Source organism: Microplitis demolitor, chromosome 2 (assembly GCF_026212275.2).
Source record: "Microplitis demolitor isolate Queensland-Clemson2020A chromosome 2, iyMicDemo2.1a, whole genome shotgun sequence".
In the NCBI taxonomy this organism is placed as follows: domain Eukaryota; kingdom Metazoa; phylum Arthropoda; class Insecta; order Hymenoptera; family Braconidae; genus Microplitis; species Microplitis demolitor.
The window spans coordinates 20859504-20884336 of NC_068546.1; the positions used below are offsets into that span (position 1 = coordinate 20859504).

At 28.3% G+C, this 24833-nt stretch overlaps 1 protein-coding gene across 6 annotated transcripts; it reads right to left on the minus strand.

The window, feature by feature from the left end:
* Positions 1-5790: 5790 nt before the first annotated feature.
* On the minus strand, positions 5791-24074 carry LOC103570867 (protein alan shepard). Of its 6 annotated transcripts, XM_014441005.2 has the most exons (12): positions 23689-24073; positions 22727-23613; positions 15139-15471; positions 14672-14886; positions 14220-14278; positions 13156-13301; positions 9241-9398; positions 9023-9173; positions 8545-8739; positions 8352-8444; positions 7497-7639; positions 5792-7291 (listed from the first exon to the last, which is right to left on the minus strand). In XM_014441005.2, exons 2-12 carry the CDS (start codon positions 22781-22783, stop codon positions 7261-7263), a joined length of 1581 nt encoding a protein of 526 aa, XP_014296491.1. In that variant the 5' UTR covers positions 22784-23613; positions 23689-24073; the 3' UTR covers positions 5792-7260. The 6 variants fall into 6 exon arrangements, with proteins under 6 accessions (XP_014296492.1, XP_014296491.1, XP_014296496.1 ...); XM_014441006.2 differs by having other exon boundaries at positions 5791-7291; positions 8551-8739; positions 22727-24074; XM_014441010.2 differs by having other exon boundaries at positions 13210-13301; positions 22727-24072.
* Positions 24075-24833: the final 759 nt, after the last annotated feature.

Consider the following 24833-nt stretch of genomic DNA (forward strand, 5'->3'; position numbering starts at 1 on the left):
TTTAACTGATTTGATATTTGAAATATTAAGAAAACGTATTTTAAATATTGCAGAGATAAAAGTAATCAACATAAATATAAATAAAAATACCTGAGAAAGAAAAAAAACATTTTTATTTAAAATAAACGACTATAAGAACAAAAAATTTTTTTATAAGAACATTTTTTACAAACTCTATCCCGATAAATTAGAAAAAAAAATAAAATAAAACATAATATCTATAATTAGTTTATACTAAAGGATAAAACTTCTCTACCTATATGTAAAAAAAGGATAAAAGAAAAGACTTCTGTAAGTTTAATTTTTTTTTCTCTTGGCATTATTTTAATTACTCTTACTTTTAAAAAAATGATGAAAACTATCTATCAAAAAAAAATCCTTATGATATCGCTCTCGTTTTTTTTATTCTCTCACACTCTTATCAACGTCAAAAAAAATTATCTCACACAAAGACTAGCTTTTTTTCTAATGACCCAAAATAAAATAAGGGCACTTTTTTAGTGGCTCATACCCTTTTCTTTCTTATGAAGACTCTAATTACGATAATTGCATAAAACACTTTTCATCATAAAATTTTTATAAATTACATTTTTCTTTTTTTTTTTGTTTTTTCTTTTTCTTCATCAGTTTTTTCCTCATCAATTACAGCACCTATCGACCTCTAAAGATTTTCTAATTATTAACTATGACACACTTGTCTTAATTTATCTATTTTCTTTCACTTCATTCAAACATTTATCATTTCAATAATTTTTTTTTTTACTCAATATTTAAGGGGGTAAAGGGGTATGAGATACAAACAAAAAGAGGATATTTTTTTCAGAGTATCTTAATTATTAAAATTTTTAAAATTTGTGACATTATTAAGCATCATGTCAAGAATATTCTCCTAAATTTTGATAAAAAAATATTAAAAAATAAGCCAGTGGTAGTGGGGAGAGACGAGCCACCTCAAAAAAAGTCTCCATGCCGTAAATAGGATAACTCATAACTGCTTTATCTAAATCAAAAAACCAAAAGACTTTTTCAAGAGACTCGTCTCTCCCCGCTACTATTGGCTCATTTTTCAATATTTTTTAATAAAAATTTAGCAAAATATTCTTGGAATGTTGCTTAATAATGTCTCAAATTTTAAGAATGTTAATAAAAAAAGTACTCTGAAAAAAAAAGTCACAAAAATATCCTCTTTTTTTTTGTTTCTCAGACCAGCTCTCCCTTAATTAAAATTTTCTTCCCTAGATGAATTTAAAAAAAAAAATCTGTTTCTTTAAATTAAAGTAAAAAAAAAGAATTACAGAAAAAAAATGCAAGAACGCAGTATGGGAAAAATTTTTTTTACTTAAAACTAAATATATTAAATAAGAAAAGAAAATGGGAACGTAATTATCGTATAAAATTCACAAAATAAAACGCTCCTTATTTTTCATTTTCCTTCTCTCTTTTTTTTTTTTTTTTTTTTTTTTTCTTTTGCATTACTACAATTCTATATTTTTTAAAAACATTCACACACATTCTTATTTCATCACACTTTAGTTGAAATAATAATATAATTAACTTTCTCTATTAATCTCTCACACTTACACACATTTTTTAAAAATAATAATGTAAACAATTAATTATGCAAAAGGACTGTACAAAGAGTCTCTTAAAGAGCCATTCCTCGTTTTCCCTCCAACAAATAAAATAAAAAATTAATATTCAATAAGAAAAAAAAAATATAAAACAGAAACTTAAATCCTACATTTAATTCGAGAATCTTAATATTATCCCAATCATTTAAACTAATCTACAATAAATCTTAAGCCGTAATTTAAATTGGCCTCCTTCTCTCCCTCTTTTTCCAACACAAATGACACACGCACACAAATCACTCACACCCACTTAACTTAGACATCTTAATTAACTTAATTCCTTATTAAATTTATCATTAACTTATGTCTTAGCCTAAGGACTACGTCACAACGGACTCTAACAACTACAAAATGGGTTTTATATTTAAATCTATCATCTATAATAGTGTAATTTGTTCAGTGTCAATGTTTACAATTGTGTGTTTGTGTGTGTACATATGTTTTAATTCATAATTAACATTCACTCTCATTACAATAAACATTCTTAAGCTTTTTTATTCCGCTAAAAAAAAGCTGAAGCGTGAGTTCGGCATCGAGACATTTTATCTACTTCTTCTTCTTCTTCGTTATTTTATTTTATTATTTAAATATAAACACTCATACATACAGTACCCGAATTGCCCAAGCACTTGACCCGCAGTTAAGCAGCAAGCAAAAATATTCTTGCTAAATTATAGATTTTTGTTTTATTTTTTTTAACAATTTTTTTACTCGCAATTATTATATTACAGTTTGAATTAATGATGTAGAATAACTAATATATATTATATATATTCATCACTCATATATATATAAATATATATATATATATGAAGCCAGTCAGTCTTAACGGGTACAAAGTGCGTAGACTAAACGGTCGTATTTTTAAAATTCATTGTCAACTTATTTTATTAACTTAAATTATCTGTCTCTGTGTTAATGTCACATTCATATAATTAATTATTTATTTTATTTAAAACTCTCGTCTCTAATAAGTTTCCAGCAAAATATCGTGAGGGAGAGACATCTGAGAATTATTATTTATAATCTACAGTAAGAAGGAATAAAGAGGAGGCATTTATATCCTAACTATCATCTAATTACTATCTACTTAAAATTTATCTTAATCACTAGGCATTTTTTTAAATTTTATTTCTATAAAACCCAGTGGGTTTTTTTTTCTTTAATATTTAATATCTATTCTAAATCCGTAGATAAACGTCTCTACCTACGATCAATATTTTTCGTGACAATTTTTCTCCTATACAATAAAATCATCTTTCACTCGAACTCCCCCATTATCACTTTATTTCTTCCTCAATTATTTTGTTCATCGTTATTTTATTTTTAAGCCAGCCGAAGTCTTTCTTACTCTTCGACGTGTTTGGTCTAGTCGCGTTTTAATTTTTTTTAGTACAAGTGGATTTTACTCCCTTATTTATATCAAAGTTCCTCAGTAAAATTATTGAAAAAATTTACTACTCATCACATGGTATCTTTGCCCCTTATCATTATCATTTTTTTTTTCTAGAGCTACCTGATGTAGTTCTCGATTTTTCAGTCTGAGAACAGATGTACGAAGTATAAAGTTGATTTATAATTATCATCATTTAATAATAATTACTATTATTTACGCTTATTAATTAATTCTTTCATGTTATCCCTCAAAAAATTATTTCTTTTTTTAAATTCCTACTGTTTTATTCTTAAATCATTGACTCCTCTTTCGTTTCTCTTATTTTTTTTAGCACAAACTCGAATCGAGTATAATAATTAGTATCTTAAAAAATAGTTTGACTTTTTTTTAATTTTCATACTTTTTTTTTTTTTTTTTTTTTTTTTCTTTCCATTTTTTTCTATATTATCGCACATAATTTCAGTCGAGCTTTCTAATGCACACACACACACTCTCAAAAAAAATGATCAATCATCAGTAAATTAACAAAGACAGTATTCATTCTTACGTCAATCAAATTGTGATGTACCAAAATAAACTAAATATATTATTTACTTCAAGTTTTAACAGTGTAAAAATCTTTCATACATTTAGATGACGCTTTTCATTGAACAAATCGTTAATTATATAAATTTACGATTTTTTTTATTGGATTTTAATTTTAACAGCTAAAATTTTCTGTCATTTATTTTAAAGTTTTTTTTATTGGTTTGTTTAATTATCGAAGTTTGAATATTTTTAAGAATCTACCTATCTATGAGTTCGCTCTTGTGTGCCAGGGAAAAGTGTGTGTGCTGCGTGTATACATGATCACACTGGTCGAGTCACCGAGCATCAAAAATTCGTCTTATATTTGGTAGAAAGCTTTGAATTTTTTTTTTTTTCATTTTTATACTGTAAAAAATCGGGAGTAAATTCGGACTTTATTTCAAATCGAATTTACTGGAAGTTCTGGAGTTTTGAAAAAATCACTCCGCATACAGAGTAAATACGGAGTCTGTTTTTATAGCGGAATGATCTGAATATTATTTAAATTCGCATTTACTCCGATTCAGACTCGATATTAAAATAAACTCCGTTTCGGAGTTAATTTCCCTTTAAAGCAGAGTTTGAATATTAAAATAAACTCCACCTCGGAGTGCATCTTTCTTGGAACTAGAGTTTTAATAATTAAATAAACTCCCTTTCGTAGTGAATTTCACTCCGAACCGGAAATTGAATATCAAAATAAACTTCTGTTTGGAGTCAATTTCATTTTGAACCGGAGTTTCAATATTAAAACTAACTCTCTTTTGGAATAAATTAAACTTGGAATCGGAGTTACAATATTTAAATAAACTCCACTTCGAAGTGAATTTTACTCTGAACCGGAGTTTGAATATCAAAATAAACTTCTTGTCGGAGTTAATTTTATTTTGAACCAGAGTTTCAATGTTAAAATAAACTCCCCTTTGGAGTGAATTTCACTTTGAACTTGAGTTTCAATTTAACAATGAATTCCTGTTCAAAGTTAACTTCACTTTTAACCAGAGTTTCAATATTAAAATAAACTCCCGTTCGGAGTAAATTTTATTCAAAGGAATTAAATAAATATGCAGCCCGCTCTGCATTTACTCCGTTCACTCCAGATTTAATCTTTTCACACTCCGTAAATTTTTTACAGTATATTTATTTAATATCTTTTAGCATCAATATGTTTCCTTCGACAATCATTAAGAAAACTTTATATCACACAAATTTACAAGGTTTTCTTTCTACATGTCTTCCAATGTTTTAATTCATTAAATACAACTCGATAGTTGAGGAAAACTAGAGAACAAGAACGAAGAAGTTAGAGGAAGAAGAACAGGTTCAAAATTTCAAGTGTTTTAGAAAATTATTATTATTTTTTTTTCTTTTTTTCAATTACGCAAACTCAAGTGAAATCGTAATAAATAAATTAACTCTTTACAAAGCGCCTCAAATAATCACACGCACACACACCCGCACAATAAAAAAAACTTTTATCATCTATTTTATTTCTTTCCAGACTATTCCTTTTTTATTATGATTCATTTTGTTCATTTATTTATTCACGCTCTTGCATTGCCTCTAATCACTCTACAATATTTATTTTTTTTAACGCGTTTATTTATATTCCCTTCCACCGATCGTGTGACAAAAAGTCTATACGTACAAAATCTACGTCTTTTTTTTTATTTTAACATGAAGAAATAAATTTTTTTTTCTTTTCTTATTTATTTATTTTTCTTTGTATATAAGTAATAAATGACAATAAAAAAGTCATAATAAAAAATAATAAACCTCGTAGCAACTAGTGAAAATTTGAAAAATTTGCTCGAGTTATTTTTTATTTAATATCTTTTTTTTTATTATGATTTCAACGACACTAAAAATATATTATTTTAATATGGTTCTTCTTTTATTAATTTTTTTCTTCACTTTTTTATTTTTATTTATTTACTCTCAGCTTTTTTTCATTTTAATAATAAAAATCCCCCCACCCTTGTCTCATTTGTCTAAGCGGATTTTTTGTTCTGGAAAGGCACGATTCTAAACAAAAAAATTGTGTTATCTGTACATTAAAAAAAAATAACTCTTTAAATTATAAAAATTTTTTTCTGTTTTAAATTCTCTTCTTACTTATTCCATTGAATTTTTTTCTCAATGATAAACGGTAAAAAAAAAAAAAAAAAAAATTGACATTAAGGCAAAATGAAAATTAATAAAAAAAAAAAAAAAAGGCGTGCTCAGCATGGAATGTCTGAACATAGAAATAAAAAAAAAAATTTGTGTTATTGCGTGCATCGTGTGAATATTTTTTTTTTTATACAATGATTTGATAAAGTGTAGAAAACATGTCAAGTATATTATCATTATCCACTTAAAGTTCGGAAGTGTCTAACTACCCCTTTCTTTCTCCCCTCAATGGACTATCATTAATAATCATAATACAACGACTCGAGGCAATGACAATTCAACAGACAATAAAACGTCAAGAAATGAGTTGGTCGTTGCCCCTACGCTACATAAAATGTCTTGGGAAGAGTTCATCTTTGTAATAACTTCTGAGCAGCGTCAGTTATTTTTTTTTTACATTTTCTTTTTACATTTTTTTTTAATTTTTAAAATTTTTTTTATAAGTTTTACAGAATTAATTTTCATTTCATTAAAAAAATTTGTTTTCTTTATTTTAAAAATTTATTTCTTTCACACTTCAGGTTCAGTCGCTCTTGTTCTTTCACTCGTGCGTTCTCTCGTCTCTTATTCTCACTTTCACTCTTTTCTAGCTCGTGTTAATTTTCATTTTATTTTTACCTTTAAAAATTTATTTTATTTTTTTATAAATAAAATATTTATTCACACTTTCAAGCAGTTAAGCTTCGGCACGACTCACATGATCTTTTTGACTTCATAGTCAAGTTTTAAATATATAAATTAAACCTGGAAGCCTATCATCACCCTATGGCCGATTTTTATAAATGATTTTATATAAATAAAAAAAAATACAATTGGCCCATTGGAGATAAAAACCTCCGAGTGTTTAAATTTTTGAAAATTTATTTATTTTGTTATTTTCTGTTACTCTTCACGAATAGTAATTACAAATGATGACACAATCGCACCATTATAATTTATGTCGTCAAACATTTATTTATTTTTTTTTGTTTCTTCTTATTATCATTTATCTACTTGTTGCAAAATATCAACTACTTTCACCCTATCTTAAATCTCGTTTTTTTTTTATTTTACTTTGAATAAAATGTATAAAAGATGGCTGGCAAGTCAATTAATTTTAATAATTATTTTTTTTTGTTCATCTTTTTTGTCCATTTATTTTTTTATGCAGTCCTACAATCACACCCTGCTCCTCCATTTTATTAAACGTCATTTTTTAAAATCATGAGGAAGAATTTTTAATATAACAAAAAAAAAAAAGAATATTTTTTTTTATTATACTAATTGTCAATCAAATCAATTCATTTTTATTTATTTAATAATTTTTTTTTTCAAACTCAGTTATGGATATTTTTATATGTAATTTCAATAATAAAATTTAAAAATTATTAAATCTGTATGCTTACAAATTTATGCTTTACATCACCTCGTTATTCCTCTCTCTATATAATCCTTTTCCTTAATATTTTTTAAATTTACTCTCCCACTTTCTTTTTACACTGTTCTTACGCTGCCCTAACTTATGTAACCTTCGGAATATTCGTACCTAAAACATAAAAATAATAATAAAATAATAACAAAAAAAAATTTTAAAACAATAATAAAAATTCTAATTGTCTTCATACGAATATCAACTAATTACATGGCTAGGAAAACTTATTGACTTGAAAAATATTTTCGTTCGATTTTTTTTTCCTTTCCTTTTTTATCTAATAAACTATATCCGATCTAACCTATATACTGTTGCCTACTTGGGCTGCTGAGCTTGGTACTGTTGATAAGATTCATCTGGTGACGCTGCGTTGCTCGTTTGTTCGGATTCACCCAAAGGCATGGTGTGGATAATGCTGGGAGGATAAGAGTAAGGATACGGATGCGGACTTGCCGCGATGTACTGTAATAAAAAAAAAAAAAAGTAATTATCAAATATTAAATAAATAATTGTAAGGTAAAAGACTTAATAAACGATCGGAAAACTAGTACCCGATCACTCCATGTATTTGTAAATCTATATTTAATAAATTTTTCTAAGTAGATAGAAAAATATATGGAGTGATCGAGTACTAGTTCCCGAATCGGGTACTTGGTCTTGTAACTTGTAAGTAATTTTTTTTTTCTTTTTTTTATCTAGGGTAAAATACCTAGTACCCAATCAGGGAATTAGTACTCAATTACTCATATATTTGTATATCTATTTTTACTAAATATATACATACAAATATATAAGTGATCAGGTACTAGGTTTCTTACCTTAGAAAAAAAAAACTTATGAATTACAAGACTTAATATCCAATCACTCATGTATTTGTATATCTATATTTATTAATTTTATTGAATATAAATATACTGATACATGGAGTGATCTGGGTACTGTCTTTTACCTTATAATAAAATTGACATTTATAAAACTCGATGTAAAAGTTACACTGGATTACATAAATATCTAAATATCAGACAAATTTAAAATCAATTAAAAAAATACTCAGAACTCTAGTAAATTATCATCATTGCAAAGACAAACAAATAAACGTCTGTGAATTATTTATCATAATCTGAGTAATTTTTACGAGAGGTTTTACTATCTGTTAATAAACAAAATTACGTACAGAACCAGTCCCGAGATGAAGTGTCGACATTTGAGTAGTTAATTGAGGAATCATGCTGTACTGTGGATTGCTGGGATCGGCTGAAGGCATCATCTAACAAACGAAAAATAATAATAATTAATAATTAAATTTCGTGTCAAAGAGTTATTATCATTAGTAATTGATCTAGAGCCTCGTGTAGCTCAGGACTCACGTCAACCTGTTGCATATGTGGAGGTCCGGTTTGCAAGACGTAAGGAGTAACCCACGGTGTTCCTGGGACAGTATAACCAGGTACCGCTTGACCATAATGACGACTGTACTGAGCAAGAGTTGCTGCTGGAAGCATGTGTGCTGTTGGGACTCCGTTTTGACCTACTCCACTCGTGTCATAATTTAATGTGATATTCTAAAAGTAAATTAATTATAATTAATTAATCGAAAGTATAAAAAAATTAAAACTATTCTGAAGTTAGTAGACAATAATTTTTTGATTTTTTTTCAACAAATTTACAGGAAAAAAAAAAAAAAAAAAAAAAAACAACCATGCGCATGTAGAAAACTGACAAATCTATAGACGCAATTTTTTAAGCATATTTTTTTTTAATTTATCATTTTTTAAAAAATTATTAGATGTTTAGTAACTTCAGTATCATAAATAGAATTACAAAAAAATATGAATATTTATTTACATCGCCAGTTTCTCGCCATATTGAACTTTTGTATGGTTTCTTTTTATTACCACCGTCTGCAAATTTAACTAAAAGTGGATCTTTTGCACCCTGTAGAGCTTTGCCATTAAACATTTGAATTATTTGTTCACATTTTTCTTTTGATTCCATCCTAAATAAAATAAAATTACATTAATATTTAATAAATTTTATTGAATAAATAAATAAATAAAAATTACCGAGCAAAACCGACGCCTTTACTTTGTCCAAGCGTATCACGTAGTATCCGTGTAGATATAACTTGTCCGTGTTGTGCAAGTAAACCTTCAACATCATTTTCTTTGAAGTTTAGCGGCAAATTCGCAATATAAAGATTAGTAGGATCCTGCTCCTGTTGCTGAGGAATAAAAAAAAAACATCTATGCAAAACAATTGGTATTTAAATTAACATTTTTTTTCTTTAAATATCTTTAAAATTTTTTATTTCTCTACACATTAAAAAAATAAATAATATGCGTTACTTCAATTCGCGTCTTCATTATACAAGTACGGTAGTAAAATTTAATCTTCAATTGATAGTAGAGCAAAGTTCAATTAAAAAAAAAAACCAAAAAGACGAATGGAAGCAACGCGTTTTTTTTCTACAACCTCCATAAATAAATAAATTAAAAAAATAATAATAATAAATAATAAAATGATGATAATTGATTAAAATTTTTTTTTCTAATCTCAAGAATATATATGATAGTAATTTTAAATACTTTGTACATTTTTTTTTCAATTAAAAATAAAATGAATAAAATAAAAAAATAAATAATCAGCAAATTTGAAAAATACTACCACTATAAATCTACGATATAAAACAATCAAATTAAACTATAATATATAATTTAATTAGTTAATTAATTAAAACCAATTATAATCTATACATGAGTTTTCTAATCTTTAAACGCACTCAGATAATTAGTAGACAGATTAAATTTAATTTTATTATTAAACTATTTTTAAGTTCTGTCAAATTCTCAAATGGGACTCGATCAAGTATTTTAATAGATAGTTTTTGCATGCTTCATGGCATCAATTTACATCGTAACATTCTTGTCTCTACGATAAATCTTGACATTTACTTTCACCTTAAATTAAATCACAAATTAAAAAAAAATTTTTTTTAAATATTTATGTATATTAGTGATGTGAGTCAGGGAAATTGTCAGAGAATTGACGTCAATTTTTGAATTTAATCGTGATTCCCGCGTCAATTATTATTTTTATCCAGAAAATTATTTTTTGAAAAATTGACTCAAATTTTGATTATCGTTTCGCATCTGAATAGAAGCGAATATAAAATTTTTTACGAATTTTTTTTAATGAAAAAATTTGACATCATGTTGAGTGATACAACTTGCAGTTTACTTACAATAACAAATACTTGTACGTTTAATATTTTCCAAGAAATTTTTTTATAAAAAATTGACCAAAACATTATTGACGTCAATTTACCAGCAGAAAATTAACTAACAATCATATTTTGAATTTAATCCCGATTTCCGTGCCAATTTGATTTTGCCCAAAAAATTGCTTTATAAAAAATTGACCCTAAATTTTTGACGTCAATTTACAATTTCCCGTGATTTTATTGAACATAAAAATGACGGTCATTTCGTATCACTAATATATATTTATATATATATTTATTAATTCAACATGAAGTAAAATATCAAGACTCATCGCCTTCATATACTTTCTCTCAAAATTTGTTCCTTCATTATCAAATAAACTATGATAGTTTATAATAAATAATAAATAATATAAATAAAAATAATGATATTAATCATAATAATAATGATTAAATAAAATAAATTGATACGAGAGATAAATAAATCAATCAAATCTACTATTACTTGAATATACTTATACTTTACGACAATTTACTTCAATCTTGCGAATGCATTAACACAAAAACAGAATAAATAATGAAAACATTATGGTATAAGCCAAGCTGATGGCGTATTTTTTTTTTAATTATGTATATATTTATTTTTTTAGTATATGATTAGAAAGATAATAAAAGAGTAATGTTTCTTATATAAGTGATTATGTTATCGCGTACTCGGATGATTAACGATTCATTTAATTTCCAAAAAATTTATCAAATTTTTATTACTTACATTCAATTTAATGTTTTTTCAAATTTTATTTATCAAATTTTGATTACTTAATGAATCATTACCATCCACAATTAATTACATTGTACATTAGCCGAAAACTGCATGTACACTGAAGAATGTAAAAAAAAAAAAAAAATAAAAAATTTCCTTAATAAAACTAATAAGAAAAATATTATATTTATATAAATATATATAAGTTAATTAATGTATACTGGTTCATTCAAATTTTTAAATCATATCACATGCGATTTTATACATCATCACAGCCTGTCGCATAATATATGTATATATATTTATAAAATATATATATATATGTATGTAGATGGATTACCCCGTGTGCTTTTGTTCACCGCGGGCCAGGTTAGAAGAACCATTCCGTGAAAAGTTAGTTAATAATTATTAAATTTACCCGCGTAAAAAAAATTCGTTTCAAAAACTTCCATGATAGAGAATTTCAGAATTTGAAAGAACTCTGAACTTTAAATTGAACATTTTTGAAACTTTGAAAAAACTTTTTTGACTTTCATTAGAACTTTTTTGGAAGGTCAATTTTTTTTTTTCGCTTTTCTACTTGTTCAAAAATAGTTCAAAAAAATTAGTGATTGTAACTCATCATGAACTCATAAAATTGTCAATTTAATTAATTGCACTTAAGAAATTTAAAAAAAAAAAAATCCTGCATAAAAAGTCGACAGTAGTTAAAAATTTTTGACACTTTAATTATTTTAAACTTCAAAAAATATTCAAAAAGTTCAAAATTGTCTCAATTTTGAAAGTTCACTGTCAGGAACATTTTTGGAAAGAATTTTTTTTTACTTGGGCACGTTCTTGTTCTTGTATGTATTTCAATTTGTTGTAAAAAAAAAAAGAATGATAAGATAATTAATTTTTAGATGACTAAAATGATAGGAAAAAAGACAAAGAATGATAAGAGTACTAAAATTTCGCGTCTCATTAATTTAATTAATTTAAAAATTTCTATTATTCTAATTATTATTATTTCTTTTATTTATTTATTTTTTTTTTTAAATTAATTTCAAAATGCAGATAAAAAATACTTTATAAACTACATGTCTGAAAGATGCTGCCATACATCGTAATTTATTATTAAATAAAAGAAAATAAATAATATTTTATTTTAAAAACTAATTTTGTTTGTTGAAAAATAAAAATTGTAAAGGGTATGGCAGTCGTGAATGAAAAAGAATTATAATAAATTAAAAAATAAATAAATTTTAAACAAAGTCATAAGTTTATATTTTGTATGATAATTTGATGATTATGAAAAATGAAATGATACTGAAGTTAACGTCTTATAATTTTTGGATTTTTTTAAAAAGGACAAATTATAAAAAAAAATATTTAAAAAAAATGCACCTATAGTTTTTTAATTTTTCTACATGTGCATATTTTTAGTATATTTTTTTTGTGACTGGCGTGCTGAAAAAAAATCCAAAAATTATTATCTGTTAACTTCAAGATCACAAAATAAAGTGTTTTGGTGATGAGACGCGATAGAAAAAATGTCATTTAGACTTTTAAATATAGCAGTTATAATCAGCGTTTGTGTTTTTGGCCGAGGTATAGCAGCAAGCATCAACATAGGTATTAAGAGACAGTTTTACAGTTGGAGATGACGTTAAATAATAGGATTAATATATCAACTATATTTATTAATAGGTAATACAAAGAAAGGATTTATGGAATTACTTGGTATTAAGAAGGTACAAATTTTCTCTTGCTTTGAGGGAAGGAAAAAAAATGAGAGAAATCAGGTAACAGGATACGATCACCATGACCGCGAAGCTGATGTTGGTATCCGGGAGCTGGTTTTGATAGATTTAATAAAAAAAAAAAAATAATAATAATAAAATATTAATAAAAGTAAATAAAATATACGTGATTAGAGGTTTGAGGATTGGAAAAAAGAAATGATAAATAGAGAAAGAGAGATAGAGGTTTACTGTTACTCTGGTATTACTGTACTTGCATGCACAACCAACGTACACTGGCCAGTCTACGATGCAACCAGATACCCACTTTCGCCATCTGTGCTTGGATGCCCTTGGCGACCAGTGCTTTCACAGCACCCTCAGCCGCCACCGGTGATTCAAAGTCTACAAAGCCATAACCTGTAACACAAATTAACAAAAATACATTTAATAATTACACAGTATATTGATAATGCATTCCGATATCATTAATTTAAATTCAAATTTAAATTACTCTTGTGGTTATCAGAGTTAAAGGATTCAATAAATTCGCGAATGGTAGCGACACATTTTTATTAAGCAACGTCTTGTGATTAACTGGCACTTCCAGACTCTCAAAAATTGTCACACAATCATGTACCTGAAGATCGTAACGTTTTTCGTGCAACGAAAATTTAAAAAATTTATGTGATTGGAGGTGGCTGCAATTTTCAGCTGACATCCAATAGATTTTTTACTTTTTATTTCGTTTTTTAACGAAACATCATCTTGCTTACAAATCTTATATATTATATTGTAATATATCTATTTTTCAAAAATTTTATTCAATTTATTGACACTCTTGGCTTTGTGTGATTATTATAAGATGCAACTTTATAAAAATAGATATATTACAAGGTAATATATAAGATTTGGAAGCAAAATATTGTTAAGTTTTATTGTGTGATGATTCTTGAAAGTCTGGAAGCGGCAATTAGTCACGAAATGTTGATTAGTAAAAATGTATCGCTAACATACGCGAGTTTATTGGATCCTAAAACTTTGATAATCATAGAAGTTACTTAGTACCTTATATATTTACGCAATACTACAATATATAAATATTTTTATTTTTATAATATTTTAAAAGCTCCAATAAATTTATATATTAAATAAATAAATAATTATTTTAGTGCATGAATTTATAATTCTAAAGATTGTAGTTATTAAAAATAAATAATACTTTGGATGAAGTTAAAATAAATTGAAAGGTATGGAGATGAATTTTAAAAATATCAAAAAAATAAAATAAATAGTATATATAATATAAACTAAAAAGTGTATAAATCAACTAAGTACCTTTACATTTATTTGTGTTTTTGTCCAGGATCGCTTTTGTAGAAGTTATTGTTCCGTATCTGCAAAGCAAAAAAAAGCATTACCAATATATTAGAACCAACAAATATATAATAAATATAGGATTTTTTTAAATATTTAACAAAATGCAAATTTCTTTAAGAAATTTATTAGTAATTTATAGATTTTTTTAAAAATGATTAATTTAAAAAGCTGCGCGTATAGTTTTTCAAATTTTTTACATGTGCATATGTTTGGTTTTTAAAATTTTGTTTTCAATTAAATTGTTAACAAAAAAATTCGAGAATTGTTAATTGCCTAGATCATAATTATTCACTAAAAATAATTTTGTTTTTTAATCATCACATCCTTTATGCATTAATTTATTTAAATTGCATAAATTTTTTTTTTTATTTATTCAATTCTATTTTTTTTACAAATGAATTATTACTTACTGAGAACACATATTAACAAGATCTTTGTCAGTTGTGCTTTGGTTGAGGCCACGGATATACAAATTTGTTTTAGACAGCTGCTCCGGCTGTTGGCCTTGCATTGCGTTATTACTCAAGTTTGTACTGATCGTACCACTTTGGCTGCCAGTCGCACTGCTAGAGCTACTACTCGTGTTAGCTGGCGAAGATGCCGTTGGTACTCTTTGTCCTCCATACTGTAAAATTTTAAAAAAATTACATTAAAGTCTTATATCAAAGATTTCGCGACTAATAAATAAATAGATAAAAATATCAATTAATTAGTTAACACCTTTTTATTGTAATTGATTAGTTGGAAAAAAAAATCAAAAATTGTTAATTGTCTACTAACTCCAGGATCATAAATTTATTTAGAGATTTGATTAAATGAAAAAGGGTAGATTTAAAAAATTATATATGTATATATACATACATATGAGTTAACTTACCGAAGCATGTTGCGCGTAAGCAGTCACAGCGTAGGGATTCGCGGTTGGCGGTAGTTGCTGAGCTCCAACCGGCATCTGCGCGGCCGCGGCTGGGTACCTCGTGTACGGCGGATACGCGGCAGCAGCGGCCGCGTGGGACGGTGTAGCACCCCAAGCACCGGCACTTGCCCGGTATTGCACGGGATTACCACCGCGGGGAGCACCTCCCGTACCACCTTTCAGTCCGTGTCCTCCAGCAGTTGGTCCTACGCCCACACCAACACCGCCGGCTCCAGCACTGCCCGCGCTACCATTATTAGCGCCTGCGTATGTTGGCCGAGGTCCATTTGTACCCTGAAACAACATGTTTATTTTAATTATTCAATTCTTATTATTATCCCCCATGAAAAAAATATATTTTTAATAACTAACTCTTAGCCAATTTTCATATATATTTTAAATTTAATTCAAGTATATTAATAATATATATTCCCTGGTAGAATATATAAAATATACATATATGAAAATATAAAAAGTATATTAAATATAAATTTTTTTATATCATGCTAATATTTTTTCTTAAATTTTAAATATATATTTCATGTTTTTTTTACATTTTCATACATGTAGTTTTTATATATTCTAAGATATATTTTTAATATATTTATATTACATTTAAAATAAAGGTAGGGGGGGGGGGCAAAATGAGTACCCCCAAAAATTTATTTAAAAAAAAAAAATTTCATTCTTTGTACCCAAATTATTATTATTATTATTATTATTATTATTATTATTATTATTATTATTATTATTATCATCATTATTATTGTTCTGGCTGTCTGAGTATTTATACAATGATATCAAATTTACAATAAAAAAATATGTTAACTTAGATGACAAATTTTGCTTACGTTTGGTTTTCCAGGAATTTATTAATGTAATTCAATAGTTTGTTGATAGATTTTAGTTTCTTATTTTCTTTATTTCAACAGAGAATTATATTAGTGATAAATTTCATTTCTACGTCACGATATTTATCTTTGATTTGATTATATATACTCATGAGTTTCAAATTATGATTCATCTACAAACTTTTTTCCTCCCAAACAAGACATAATATTTAAATGTAAATAATAAATAATTGAATACATCTGTTAAATCTATGAATAATTTTTAGTAAATAAAAATGAATGCATCACATAAAAAGTAATTTTTTTTAAATAATGCTTTCATAAATTACTCATGTAACACCAAAGATAAGACTGAAGTATAAATTTGAATGCTGATAATATTTTAATGTTAACAAAGTGAGGTCAATAAGTCTGTAATTTTCACCTTGAGATAACATAAGTGAGGTCATTGATCAGGTAATTGATAAAATAAAATAACTTGTGAATATTATAACACAATTTTTTATTATTTATATTATAGTTAAATAAAAGGACAACGATTATGATGATGGTAATGATGATAGGATAACGAAGGAAGTGGTACGAGCCTTTGAAAACCAGTCTCTGTACTCATCTCAGTACTTCTCTCGTCTCGTAGTCGCATACCATAAATTCCCTGTGGCTTTTGCCTTGAACAAATGCACGCACATATTTTTTATTTTCATTCTCTTTCTTCCAACAAAACTAAACGGAGTTAGATTTAAACCTCTAACGGCGTGGATGTAATCGCGTAGTTACATGTAATGATAAAATAGGGGATCGAAAGACCCTACTAAATAACGAGCATCATGTATGGCAACAAACCATGGTCTTGGTCACGTAAAAGATTCATCGAGAAACTCTTACAGAGAGCCTGCTATTGACTCATTGATGAATCGTGTAGATGAATGGAAACTCATGTTAACGCTTGACATATTGGCCTTGTTTAACCTCTATCATATCACTTGGAAAATAAAATAAAAAAAAAAAAAAACCATTGTCACAAGAGCTGATAAAGCTGCAGCGATATAGCTTGCAGTGTATAGTATTATTTATTGATCATGTGGTTACAAACTATCAATTAAGATAATATTACTTGAGAAAAGGAAGATGAAAATTTTGGCTAGGATCCATCTGACTGACCCGACACCTTTTTTTATGCCAACCTAGGCATAGCAGTATTATTAGCTGTCCACTCCCGGGCTACAAAATAGCTTAAATTCTCTCAACATCGGAGCTAACTCATCCTATGAAACTCACTTAATTTCACCCATGTTAATTACACAAAGATAATTTAATGGTTAAAATTACTCAAAGATTTTGAGGGGTAACGTTAACCGACTTTCAATTAAATTCACGGAAAAACTCCACACCTAAAATAGTCTTTTAAAATCTTAACAGAGGGCTAAAGATTTCGTATTTTCAAAAATTATCTCTGAGATAAATTTTTTAAAAATTACCATTTACTCGACGAGTGCAGTAAAGATGGTCTTGTTTATTTTTCTGTAAGAAAGAGGTCCGGTGGCGTTTTTCCTGAAGTGAAACCACTCTGATACCAAGTGTGTAATCGACATTAACATTTGCCAAATGACATTAGGATGCCATAAGTGAGTTATAGAAATTCAACACAGTGAAATTTTTTCTGTGACTACAAAAAACTATAGTTTTGTTTATGGCCTTAAACATGGAACACATTTAATATGTGCGAAAATCACACACTTGGTTTTAGAGTGAAATGGCGGTGGGACACCTCGATAGCTTGGGAATTGAACCCTTTGTTTCAGTAATTTGTAATGAAATTTTATTAAAATATACTATGGAGGATAACTATTTTTACTATGCCAGAGTAATATTTCTGACATATCGAAAGTATATAACTATTTAAATATTTTCAATAAAAAATGACTTAGAAAAACCAGGCCTTGGTACAGTAAAAAATTTATCAGTTCAAATTTAAAGATTGCAACTTTTTCAAAACTGCATTCCAAGACACGGTAATATGAAAAATTTTGTAAATTCGAATTCATTCGGAAATATTCGGCTCTTTTCGTGGATTCTAGTATTGAGAGGTTACTCTCTTAAAATGAATTAGTAAAAAGTGCTGCGAATCAGTCCCAAGTATATCATTGATTGGAGTACTTTTCACTGATTCATTTTAAAAGAGTAAAATGAACACGAGACATTATGTGAATTTTCTTTTGTGTGATAAAGTAAAAGACTTAGTACCCGATCACTCCATGTATTTGTATATCTATATTTAATAAAATTTAGTAATTATGAATACAAAAATACATGAGTGATCAGATACGCGTTCCCTGATCGGCTACTGGGTCTTTTACTTTAATTATATGTGTATTTTAATGCTTCTGAAATTTTTGATCAATTTAGTAGATGAACTGTTTTTATTATTGTTAACGGGAATTTTTTTGAATACATGAATAATAATTTATTTTACAAAATTAACATATCTATATTTTGTTGTTACTAAATAATTGTATGTATGTTAAATTATCAAATGCATCTAACCAATTTTTTTCAGCTGTTTTTCAATTATAATTTTTAAATTTATTCCTTCTATTTTATTTTTTACGAATAATTTACCAAATATTAAAATCTATTATGATGCAGTTGGTAAAAATTTTTGAAATAAAATTTAATCTGTTGCCTCGTGACAATTACAATGCACTGTAAATTCTGTTGGACGTATTTTAAAAATTTATATGTTACCAGTAATTTTTACCATAATTCTATACTATTCTACTACTATTACCATAGTAATTTTTCTATAAACTTTCTACGTAAAAAATACCGTAAAATTCTGTGTATTATTCTCTCCTATGTTTATTAATACAACTCATTTACATTTGCATTAACGTTGATACTTAAAAAGAATACACAATCACGTCCGGTTTTTTTTATTAAATTCATTAAATTGAATGTCAGTTAAATAAAAGTTTTGAAGGAATTTTGTTTTTTTCAAAAATATATAAAAAAATAAAATAAAGTACTAATTATTCCAACAATTTATCTTGTATCCTTTTTTTTATGTACATGCAACCAGATAATTTTTTTCAAATTTTTTAACATAAAACCAACAGGTTAATGCAACTCAGGAAGTATGGAATAAATTACATACAAACTCACGTGTGAGTGCGCTTGCGTCTATTTAATTTCAACTCATAAAATATATCTGTTAACTTTTATAAATTTTTATAAAGATAAAATAAACTATCATTGAAATCCTATATCATTAAAAAAAAAATACATATCTTATAACTTTGTTTTATTTTTTTCTCGACCGGTTCAATTATATTTAAAAATTAAACATTAAATCTACTCAATAATTATGTATTCAATTAATGAAATTATTTATACGATTAATTACTGTAATTAAAATAAATATAAACAGTTATATCAATTAAAATGCTAAATATTTGTCGGTGAAATGAAAAATTTACCCATATATGTAAATAAATAATTTAATTTATAGCATTTAAATACAAAATAAATTATTATCAGTTATTATTCTGTATGACTAAAGAAAGTTTCAACTTGACTTTTCCTCCTCACAATATATAGCAATACATGACTAGTTATTTAAAAAGACACAAAAGATGTAGACTTTCTACGACCTGGTATCTATCTCGTTAATCACTAGGTCCTATCCCATTTATCTTTATTTTATTTATAAACCCACTCCTTAAATATTTATCTGTAATATTTTAAAATATTCATTGATAATATCAACATATTAATATTTTAAATCTTAATCAATTTATTTAAGTCAAAAAAAATAATTACACTGTAAATAAATTTGGGGAGAGATCGCGTATTAAGTCTGGAGTGAATACGAAGCAAATGACTTTGAAAGAGGGTTTATTTCAATATTAAGCTCCGTTTCAATATTAAGCTCCGTTTCAAAGTAAAATTTAGTCCAAAGGAAAGTTTATTTTAATACTAAAAGTCTGAGTCGGAGTGAATGCAGATTTAATAAAATTTAAATCACTTCTATGAAATAACAAACTCTCCTTTTACTCCATATGCAGAGTGATTTTCTTTAAAAACTCCTGGACTCCAAGTGAATTCGGATTGAAATGAAATTCCCAATCACTCCAAATTCACTCCCGATTTTTTACAGTAAAATATAAATGATAAAATTATTATTTTAGTAATAAGATAATTTTTTAAACAGCCGGTACGGAGGGTGCAGCAACGGCAGCATGCCGCAACCACAAATAATCGATATTCTTGCACCGCCTACGCCGGCTAACCTAACCCCTCTAGACTATATATTGAAGCGTCATTTTTCTCATTGCTTACTTTTTTATCCAACATCATATTATTTATATATATTCTCTATTTATAGAAAGATCTGTCCCTCCAATTAATTACGATCTATTTGTTATATTTCATTGATTTAATAAAAGACTAGAGCAGATTTCTTCAGCTCAAATCTCTATACTTATTTTAAATAAATATCCAAACTGACTAATTGTCATAAATTTTTTTTATATCAATTATCGTAATTTTGTATGGGAAAAAATGAAAAATTTGAACTTTAGCTGAAGATAATTTTTGATATCTAATAGATAATACAAAACATCCCCCTTTTTTCCGACGAGTTCAACAGCCCCACCCGAAAGTCCTTCGACCCCATCAACCAGGGCAGGTACGACTTTTCCTCTCCTCAATTCTCTCTCCCACTGTTCGCCTTGTTCTCCTCATCCTCTTATTCTATAGTCCCGAGACAATTTTCCCGCAAAGGGTATCGATCAAGGCCAACGTCCCTGCGATGTCGTCAAATGTATTACCTCTAGCTATTGGAAAATCTCAAGAGGACAGGGTTCCAAGTCAAGTGTCAACGTCTAACTCTCCTGTATGCCCGACAAAAACAACGAGACCGACTGAATAAAAACGGGGTAATCTCTATGCTAGAGAGCGAGACACTGTTAAATCGTAGAGTAAAAGATACATATCCGGTATGGTATGAAAAGAAGAAATATCTAACCAGCACACATGCATACATACATATATATATGAGAGTCCATCTTGAAACGCGAGCAATCGAGCGAGCAAGACCGGCCGGCAAACTGCCTTGGCCTTCGAGAAATAGAGAGCGAGAGAGAGAAAGAGAGAGATAAACATATAGACTGAGAAAGAAAGAGTATAAGTAAGAGAAGCTTCTTGTTAAACTTCTATCCTCATTGCCATGGAGTCAACATTCCTAAACAAACCACGCGTGCCTGTGGATCCTCATTGGACACCAACACTACAGTAACTCAACTTGATCAGATTATTTATCACTGTACCTTTATACTTATTAATCAATTAATTACTATCATTTACCTTTGATACATTTTATAAAATTTTCTAGTTCTAATAATAGTTCTGACCTATAATTTAGTTTCTTTTATGAATCATAAATAAAAATAAATTTTTAATCAAATAGAATTTAAAAATTTATCTTTTACTCCATTTTTTTTTTATCTTAGTGATAAAAAGAAAAAATTCCAGATAATCATCTACTAAATTGGACATAGTATCGGTAGTAAAAATGTGCAGTTACTCTTAGAAAACGTCAGCAGGTTAATCCAGACATCCCGTCGATTCGCACATCGCACACAACACGCCCGGCGAATTCTTTGATCACGTGACAACGCACGTCGAACGCCGCCATGGCTATTGGATCAATCCATGTGCCATCTCTCTTTTCCCCTCTTTAATGATAAAATATCTCAGTCCGTGCAAATTAAACCCCTATTGATATTATGCGATGGCACAACTAAACCTACAGTGTAAAAGAGAGATAAAAGAATAAAAAATATATATAAATAGAGAGAAATTATGAAAAGAGAAGCGTCAATGGAGCACTTCCTCACACATCTAAACTCGTTTCGTGTGACCGGAAGCATGACCAGACTAGGACCCCTTGTCATTCAGATGAATTTTTTTAAATTACAATATTACAAAAATATCGGCTGTCTCAGCCTTATAATTGTCATCAAATAGTTTTCTGGTGTTAGATTTAATATCAATGCTCAGTGAAATCTACAGATGAAGCAGAGATTAATTCGCACTTGTTTGCTCTGCGAGAAATTCTCATGTATGCAGTGAGCAAGTAAACCCAGCAGATTTACTTTAGTGTACATTTGCTTGCACGCACACATTTTAAAAAGACGGAGCAGTATTTTATATATATGTTGGCGCGAGTATCAACCAGACAAGGGGAGGTAGAATATTGTGGCATAGTAGGGATAGAATGAAAGATAGTACATCCATAGTGAGCAAATGGGAAGCAAGAAAGAAGAGAAATACAGCGGAGGGGTAAAGAGCTTGGGTGGGACAGTAAACGCCCCGCGGCATGCTGTCAAACTACGCCGGTTTCGTGACGATCTATCGGCCATCGCACGCCCCAATCAAAATATTCTCATAAAAATTCCCCAGCAAATTCCAATAAATTTACACTAAAAATATGTCAAAATTATAATTTAACACTGCAACTTAAATTATTCATCGGTAATTATTAATTTTCATGCTCGTCTTTTATCTTTGGTTTAAATGATAATAATAATAATAATAATAATAATAATAATAATAATAATAATAATAATAATAATAATAAAATAGTAAATTTAAAATATATAAATATAAATACATATGTAAATATAAATATCACTCACCATCATCTTGTAGTTAAGTTTTCTCGGGGCCGCGACATTTTCCATTCTCACGGACATTTTGGTTGTGGTTTTAATAACGCAGCTGGTTCACTTTAGGGTGCACAAACTTGCCGACGATACGTCGGTGACGATCGCGACGACGTTGCGACGATTATTTAGAAAAAGAAGTGGGGATGTAAAACACGGGTGCACTTCACATACAAACCACACGCGCACTATTTCCCCGGTGAGAACACTTTGAATTAAAATCTTGATACGGGAAGCTCTTTTTTTCCTCTCAATTTATTTTATACGTTGCGTTATTATTATTATTATTTATCTGTAAATAATAATAATTATACTTAAATTAGTATATTGAGAGGAAGAATGTTGATATCAGACGATAAGGAAGGAAAGAGAGGAAGCTAAGACTGAGGGTGTGTCTCTCCGAATTATTTTCGGTTAATCTTAAAACTTTTATCTTCCTCTACACTTAATAATATTTAACTCACTCAATTAATCACTAGACACTAAGATTTTGTGAGCTTTCTTACCACAGTAACACTGACAATCACTAGCGCATAATCTCCAACGCTTCTTGATTTACAAAAATATAATGTTCAGTTTTATTTATTATTAATAAATAATTTTAAATTTGTTACTTTGTTTCCTATTATTATTTACTTATTTATTTTCGTGCGTGTCAGAGATTATCTCAGTCATTTACTTATTTATTTATTCAAAATAAATAATTATTTAAATTTAAATTTAAATTTACTCTCTCCACTCCTCTCTCAAATAAATTTACACCGTGTCGTTGATCGTTCCGTGTTCCTCCTCCGCCAACTTATCAATTCTCTTGCTCGTTTCTACTTCGTGTTCCTCCACCTTGCGCTCACGTCGACACACTGTCCGAATAGTAAAATTATAATTATAAATTCAAAAAAATAAAAACAAATATTTTGAATTTTAAAAAATATTACCGTAATATAGTATTTAAATTTTACCCTCAATAAATAAATTTACCGCCAACCCGTCAGATTACTTGCGAATAAATAATAAAAAATATTATTTTCCCCTTTATACTTTTTCACTCTTCAACTCTACAGCCGTTCGTTTGAAGCCCGGCTTGCAAGACTGTTACCCGTTCGCGTTTTTTTTTTTTTTTTTTTAAATAATCAATCGCTACTTATTTTTATCACTTGTTTAATATCACGTCACACATTTACACACACACACACAGCACACACGGTTGCTTATTAAATAACGTGCGACAAAACTATATCACCCTTTAAATTTGCGAATAATTGGGAAACATCGGGTGGTGTGGTGTTGTCTTGTAGGTAGAGTCTAAGCTACTGCCCGGCGAGATGCGCCCATCTTTCCCGAAACTCGATATAATGACCGCACAGTGGCGCCACCGTCTGCTCTTTCAAGTCTGTTCGCAAAAGCAACTTATTAGCCCACCAATACCAGAAGGTTTACGCCGCAATGAAAATACTTAGGAACCTAGAGACGGGAGAGACCGCCGTCATGTGGACGATGACCGCGCCCGTTATTTCTATTCGTCCCACGAAATAATGCACCAGAAGAAGATGCAGTTACACGGACCTGGTGAATGGAGGTGAGATAAAAAGTTACTGTTGGTAAAACGACTGCAGCGCCGTAGGATTGTAATTTATGTTGGTAAGACTGAGGGTAATAAAGAGGATCAGAGTACACTCACCCCCGCAAAATAATACAGCCTTTTCTGTCTCACTTGTACTTTGATCTCGTTCTTTTTCTAGCTCGATGCGGCATCACTCTTTTGGAGAAGTCGACTAAATTCTCTGGTTATCGATCTACAGTCAACCTTCCGTCCTTCCTTATTTTTTTTTAGCAGAGAGTAGAGCTATACCGGTTTGAAAAGACGCTCTATGTGAATTTGATGAATGGAGTTCTTGTTGATTGAGGTAAAGAAAAATAGTGAGTAGAGTAAAAAAAAAAATTAATGATTGATTATTAAATTCTAGGTCTTGTTGTCTAAATCGTTGTTCCGTTCCCCTCTGCTCTGCTCGTGTTCCTGAATCACCTCCTCTACGTCCTCATACTCTTACTCCTCCTTAGACTCTTCGACACGACACGGCAC